The 7673-nt window shown below is 45.4% G+C and overlaps 1 protein-coding gene across 4 annotated transcripts in view; it reads left to right on the top strand.

The window, feature by feature from the left end:
* The first annotated feature begins 366 nt into the window (after positions 1–366).
* Positions 367–7673, top strand: part of OBSL1 (obscurin like cytoskeletal adaptor 1) — a 118543-nt gene continuing 111236 nt past the window's right edge. For 2 of the 4 annotated variants that reach the window (XM_073647300.1, XM_073647304.1), the window contains exons 1-2: positions 368–647; positions 3138–4234. In XM_073647300.1, the coding sequence (XP_073503401.1) occupies positions 3142–4234 (1093 nt within the window). In that variant the 5' untranslated portion in view covers positions 368–647; positions 3138–3141. Of the gene's footprint in view, positions 648–3137; positions 4235–7673 lie in introns of all 4 variants that reach the window. The other 2 variants (XM_073647302.1, XM_073647303.1) reach the window with 2 other exon arrangements.

The raw sequence follows: 7673 nt of genomic DNA, 5'->3' as shown, positions 1-7673 counted from the left end.
GCCAGGCGGCATGCTGTGACAGGCTCATGCCACACGCCCAATATCTTTTTGTGTCGCTGTCTCGTCCGGGGTGGGGGGTGTCGGACTGTCCCACAGGAGCTGGTGTGATGGATCGCAGACCAGTAGAGCGCAGTGATTATGGCGGAAGTGATAGGAGAGGAATGCATTGCTGACATTCATCTACTACATGGTGGGGGGGTCCTGACCATTACGTTATCTTATACCCAAAAGAAATGCCCAAAAGAAATGCGTGTGGTACGCCCCGGCATACCTATCTGTACCAATCAATCACGGGCATGGCCGCCACATACTCCTAAGTATGAAACAGATCCCACCAGGAGGCGTTCATGACCGGGTCTCAGCTTCCACCTGTTTCTGCATTGCAGCCCTTTCTGCTCAGCCGTCAGCTCCTTCTCTCCTGTGTTTCTGGGGCTTATGACAGAATCAGCTGCTTGAACATTTTATCTGGGGACTAAAATTAGGATTGTTTCTGGGTGAGGAGGAGCCGGAGTCTCTCCGCAGCTCGGATCCACACGACCAAGACCCCCGGACAAAGGATCCTTCACGAGACCCCAGAAGTCATCTAGGGTCTAAAGGAACCAGAACCGACACCTCAGAGCGGGAGGGAGAGTTCAGAGATATCAAAGGTAATGATGAATAAGGAAATCAGATCTTAAATGCAATCTATTGTTATCTGCTGTCTACGATTGTCAGATCCATATCTGCCCCCTTTAAAATCTATAGAATAGATCGTTACCAGACTGAGCACATCAGTGATCTCCAACCGTTTTAGCTACGTCCCCACTATCAGTATTCGGTCAGTATTTTTTCTCAGAAGTGGGAGCCAAAACCAGGAGTGGGTGATAAATGCAGAATTGGTGACTAGTTTCTATTCTACCTTTTCTCTGATTGTTCCTCACCAGGTTTTGGCTCCCACTCCTGAGAAAAAATACTGACCGAATACTGACCAAATACTGGTAGTGGGGCTGTGGCGTTTAGCTCCACATTGCATAACTACAACTCTCAGCATGCTCTAACAGTTTATAGATTGATAATTCAGTACCAAAGACCCGACCCAAATACACTAAACCTGTCCTGATCTTCACTTCCCCCTTTAAAGGGAAAGTTTTGCAACTTTCTAATAAACTTTGGCCCCAATTAATTGTGTTTGTGTTTTTTTTTCCAGAGTAAAAGCAGAAACTTTTGCACTTTATTATTAAATTTGCACCTTTTTCTATGTTACCTTTATTTGGTTTCATCTGGTTTTTTTTTTTACTTTTTGGCCCCTATTCATCATTGTCTTTGACGTTTTTTGTCTAGATTTGTACCTTTTTTGTTTGCACCCAATTCATTATTGTATTTGTGCTTTTTTTTCAAGTCTATATATATGTGCTCCCAGTTTTGTTTGTTTTCCACTATGTTGGCAGAGTTTAGCAATTCCAGATGTTTTCACCTGATTTCTTAATTTGCCACTAATTCCACAGCACCTTACAGACATCATCACTGTCCCCATTGGGGCTCACAATCTAGATGCCATATCAGTCTTTGGAGTGTGGGAGGAAACTGGAGAGCCCAGAGGAAACCCACGCAAACACAGGGAGAACATACAAACTCCTTGCAGATGTTGTCCTTTGTGGCATTTGAAGCCAGGACACCAGTGCTGCAAAGCACTGAGCCACCATGCTAACCAATGAGCCACCGTGCTGGCCACAGTGCTGATTCATCAATTGTGACTTTTTAAAAAGTCACAAACTTTGACGCACCTCCACTCCAGTCCCCTCTTGTATATTTTTGACTATGCCAGTATGTGCAAATTTTAAGTCATTTTGCAAAACGTGTGACTTTTTGGCACCAAAGAGTTGCAAACACAGTTCAAGGCAGGAAAAAAAAGACCATTTTTGATTTTGCACCAAATTCATAAAATGCGTGCAACGTTTTGAATAATTTGGCGCCAAAAATGGCAACTAATACCACAAAACAAAAGTGGCTTTAAAAAAAATGCAAATGATGAATCAGTGCCTTTGTTCAGCACTATGGCTGTGGTTTTCCTTATAAAGATGTCGTAGCCTGATTCATCATTTGTGACTTTTCTAAATGTTGCTACATTTTTGTGCAATTGTAATCCAGTTACCCGAGTGGAGAACAAAATCTGTCTAATTTTATTGTTGCACAGTTCAAGTCATTTTACAGTATTCTGTGATTTTTTGCTCTAAAAAGCTGCAAAAAGGTAAAACACAAGAAAAAAAGAAAAAAAAGAGCATTTTTTATTTTGCAAAAAATTCATCTACTACTTGCATCATTTTGAAGAATGTTGTACAAAAAAAAATCAATGAATGTTGTACAATAAAAAATCAATGAATGTTGTACAAAAAAAATCAATGAATGTTGCACAACAAGACAAAATAGTCACTTTAAAAAAATGCAAATAATTAATCCAGGTCTATGTGTCTAATTTTTTCACCACTCTCTACTTGCTGTTAGTAAAATAGAACATAACTAGTTTAGATCTAGAGACTCAAATCTTGTCCTGGTTTAATGCCACTCACAGCTGAGACTTTGCTACAATTGTATCCATTCTAAACAATGAACACAGCAGAAGCACAAATCTCTCTCCTGTTCTGACCATTAGATACAATGTAACAGTTTGTAGATTCGATTTTAACTCACATACAAGAGATACAATTGTAGCAAACACTCAGCAGTGAGAAGTAGTATAGAAGTTTTCAGAACTTTCATATTGATGAGGTATTCCTAGGATAGACCAATACCAGTTAAGTAGGGGTTCAAGTTCCAGTATCCCACAATTTGCTGATTTAAGGGGCTGCGGTGATACAGTGAATGCTAGGCTACTTTGTAGCTGTGGAAACAATGGACGGTGCTCACCGGGACCCTGATCGGCAGGAGAATTCCGGGAAATCCATTTAGGTCAGGATGTTTTTTTATCATTTGGGTGAAAACAAGAATGTTCTCATTCACTGACAGCAAATAGAGTCTTTTAAAATAGTAAAGAATTTTAAGTTATAAACTTTTTTATGCAATAATCTGCCCTTTGGTCCCAGACTTGCCGGATTATCTGAATTGTGCTGCAGTTCTGCTCTCGTTCTTTGTTTTTAATGGGGATGTTATTTTTCTTGCAGGTAGATGGCGGCTTTGTCCCTTCCGCCTCAGAGCTCACACCTGGGATTAGACATGCCGGAGAGCGCTCCTTGCTTTCTGTCTTTTCCTCGTTCTGTCACAGCGCCCATTGGCACTCATGCCGTCCTGAGATGTCGTATAAGTGGAGATCCACCGCCCAATGTATTGTGGGAACGTGTTGGAAATATCCGTCTAGAGCTGGGGGACAGATGCTACGCTCAGAGGGACGGGGACTGGTACCAGTTGGTGATCAGTGACCTGCGGCTGGAAGATTCGGGACATTATATGTGCAGAGCTAGTAACTGGTCAGGGGAAGGCTATGCGGGGGCCAAGCTAACTGTGACGCTCAACAGCACTGTGGTCAACGAGCCGCGTATCGGTCCATCTAATGAGGTATTTCCTTCCACAAAGTTGGCCAACATGTCTTCCTCCATCGCGGAGCCTTCTGCCGAAGCAACCCAATTGGATACGGCTATCAGTGATGACCACCACTCCGAAGTCCCTGACTTCTCCCCATATTTCCTGCTCCTTCCAAGGTCGCAGAGGTTGACCCGTGGTCAAAGTGGGGACTTCACGTGCAAAGTTTTGGGGAAACCAGAGCCTACAATCCGTTGGGAGAAAGATGGAAGGGGCCTTGAAGAGATTTTCGATAGATCTCACTACCAATTGTCTCCCGGGGGTCACGCCTTAAGCATTACTCATGTTCGCCCCCCTGACGCTGGCGTCTATGTGTGTCGGGCCTCTAATTCTGCTGGGCAATGCTTGGCTGCAGCTGTACTGTTGGTAGACCCGACTCCACGTCAAGGTCCGGAACCGGTTCCAGGGGACCCCCCAGCTCAGGTGAAAGTGTTTACAGTCAATGAAGGGAAACACGCCAAACTGCGCTGTCTGGTTACTGGTAAACCAAGGCCTGAAATTGTCTGGCGCAAAGACGGGCGTGCAGTCAGCCCTGGTCGCCGGACTCTCATTTATGAAGACCGTGATGGACACTTTATACTCAAGGTGCTGTTCTGTCGCCAACAAGACCGAGGCTTGTATGTGTGCGGTGCCTCAAACACAGCCGGAAACACGCTCAGTGCCGTCATGTTACACGTAAGAGGTACGTAGGGTGGGCATAAAATGCATATAAGAGATTTACTTTACATGGCTTAGTTTAGGTTAACCTATGTTCTTCAAAAACAGGCAACAGGAAAGTCAGACTTTCATGGCCACATAAGGCGCAAAACTACAGATGGGGGCACCGTTGCCTTCTGCAGGTTGAGCTCCTGACGCTTGCACCCTAGGCTCACACTTAAGATGTAGCTACGTTGCCTTTGACATCATGAGAATGAAGATTGACAGGTTGACAGTTTGCCCTGCATTCCCTTCATTCTTCCACCCCAGTGCTCAGACCACCCAGCTGTTCAGGGAGTAGCAGCGTGGCCCCGTTCAAGCAGACGGAGTTGGGTGCAATTTATTGCACTGCATTGCATGGAAAAACGAGGCGTCCTCCACAATCATCAAGTGATGGCGTAACCTAGTTATTTCCAATCTTTTTAAAAGTTAAAAATACCCTTTAAAAGAACTGGACCCAATGCAGAATCTACACTACCTCTACCCCCCTACATTAGATAGCATTTAGTATTGCAGCGGCAGACCGTTTTTCTGTGCCAGGGCCCGATGCATTTGCAATCTCCTCACCTCCTTGGCTACACTATTGATCCCTCTACTGTCCTCAGCGCTGATCATCCATTGCCCTCTGGTCTCTGGGGCCAAAGTACATGTGTGCGTCAAAACTTCTGCAATGGTGGCAATAGAAGACATTCACAGTAAAGCCCGTGACGTACGTCAATGCAGAAATGGCACTAGACGGTCATGTGTTGGTCACGCTGGTAAAGTGATCAGTAAATATTGCTCGACATTTACCAATGAGATCTATTTGAGGGGTCGTATAACCTAAACATAGAAGCCAATGCTTCAGCCAGTCCAGGATCTCTGCTGTTAAAATATTGTACTAATCGAGCCTTGATGGTCTTTTCTAAAGAGAGTCCATTAATATAAATATGGAATAACCCTTTAAATAGGGTAGATATTCATGTCATATCACTGCGGGGTCAATGGACGACCATGCAGCCTCAGAAGAGAAAGGGGCGCTGCTCTTGTCTTGAATAAACATCTTAGAAATTGGTCATTCAGTCAGAAGTGGAGCAACAGACTGCGAGATCAGGCTACACAGGGTTTGGGAGCTATATGCATCATACAGAAGAAAGTTTTGCAAAGTTTTTTTTCATATTTTATTTCAGATACATTGGAGGAATAGAAAAAAAATGGTTGCAAAAAATATAAATACCCCTAGAAGGGTAGAGGACTTCTAAGTAGTCAGCCTGAAAGAAATGTAACTTTTGCACGACTCTCTCATCCGGACAGGGCCGGCCTTAGGGTATATGGCGCCCTGTGCGAAATCCCTCTTGGCGCCCCCCCCCAAAGAAAAAAAATTAAACTCATGTAGGTGAAAACAACAAGTGCATTTTTTATTAATCAAATGATCAAGTAATAACAAGCAACAAAAGTTGAAAAGTTTTAAAGCCGCCACCACGATAAGGTAGACTCTTCTGGCAGGGCCCTACTCTAACCTATTAAAATTTTCTTAAAATATCCAATACTCTTTTTAGATATATTTTTATTTAGTTTTCTTTAAGGGAATGTGTCATATACATTTTTTTTTAAAAATGACCAATAATACCACATACAGGGAATACTGCCACACCATGACCAGACCACATATTACCACAACATAGTGACCGAATAATACCACACAGAAGGGGGAAAAACTGCCACACCATGACCAGACCACATATTACCACCACATTACTAATATTACCACCACATTACTAATATTACCATAAGTGTCATTATGCACGGGAGCTCTATACATGGTATGTATAATGTAAGTGTCCAGGTAATCTAGTGATCACCAGTGACATTATACACAGGAGCTCTGTATATAGTGTCAGTGTACAGGTAATACAGTGATCATCAGTGACATTATACACAGGAGCTCTGTATATAGTGTCAGTGTACAGGTAATACAGTGATCACCAGTGACATTATACACAGGAGCCCGGTACATAGTATATAGTGTAAGTGTACATGTAATACACTGACTCACTGGTGACGTCTCTAGGTGAAGTCCTTCAGCTACGCTTTTCTCCTTCATCCAGCACAGACCGCCATTACGTCTTCCAGCCAGGACTCGTCTCTGCATAAAATAACACAGTTATCTAGAGCACATTCCCCAACTTCTACATTACGCAGCTGAATACAGACGTGTATCCACCATCAATATATGGTTAGTTATTATACAACCTACCATTCCAAATATAAATTGTAATCCACCACGGTGCCCCCATTAACTGTAAATAGGCACTTAATATATAATTTAATTAGAACCTCTACTCTTTCCGCCAATTTGTTACCAGTTACACTCCTGCATCCGCAACGCCCCCTACTCTATACTTCCTGCTCCCCGCATTCATTATTTACATGCACCCCCTGCCCCAATTCATTATATCATGTCCTGCTCTCCCCACCCCATCATCATTTACTGTCCCCCACCCCACATTCATTATGTGCAGCTCATTATCCCCCTACTCCCAATTCCCCCATGTGCAGCTCATTTTCTCCCAATTCCCCCATGTGCAGCTCTCACCCCCCCATGTGCACATCTCTCATCCCCCTCCCCCACATGTGCCCCTCTCTCATCCCCCTCCCCCACATGTGCACCTCTCTCATCCCACTCCCCCACATGTGCACCTCTCTCATCCCCCTCCCCCACATGTGCACCTCTCTCATCCCCCTCCCCCACATGTGCACCTCTCTCATCCCCCCCATGTGCACATCTCTCATCCCCCTCCCCCACATGTGCACCTCTCTCATCCCCCTCCCCCACATGTGCACCTCTCTCATCCCACTCCCCCACATGTGCACCTCTCTCATCCCCCTCCCCCACATGTGCACCTCTCTCATCCCCCTCCCCCACATGTGCACCTCTCTCATTCCCCTCCCCCACATGTGCACCTCCCATTCCCCCCACTCCTAGTAAATTGTATTTAAAAAAAAAAAAAAAAACTTGTTATACTTACCCCCATGCGATCCCTGCAGAATCCTCGTCCAAATCGATGACACCAGGTTCTCCTGACTTCCGGTCATGTGACGGTGCCGTCACATGACCGGAAGTCAGAGAAATCATGACAGAGATGTTCCGGCCCCGGCGCTTAGCATGGGGCCGGGGGCCCCATGAGGAGAGAGACACACAAGAGGGGGGCCCCCAAGGGGGCCCCTACCGGCCGGGCCCCATACTGGAGTCAGGGCAGTCATGCCCTGATGGCGGCCCTGCTGGAGGCTGAAGGGGCCCCCTCTCCCTCGGGGCCCCCGTTCAATGAACCGGCTGCACGGGCGGTAGTTCCGCCCCTGTGTGTGAGGAGGAGAGAGTGCAGCGCGCCCGGGTCCCGGCCGGACATTTCAGAGCAGAGAGGGGGCGCCGGCGCCTGAGCACAGAA

The sequence above is a fragment of the Phyllobates terribilis genome, unplaced genomic scaffold (assembly GCF_046119375.1).
Source record: "Phyllobates terribilis strain yellow unplaced genomic scaffold, ASM4611937v1 Scaffold_9__5_contigs__length_417890890, whole genome shotgun sequence".
Classification (NCBI taxonomy): Eukaryota; Metazoa; Chordata; class Amphibia; order Anura; family Dendrobatidae; genus Phyllobates; species Phyllobates terribilis.
Note: the sequence above shows the minus strand (reverse complement) of the source record. Positions and strands in the feature narration are given on the sequence as shown.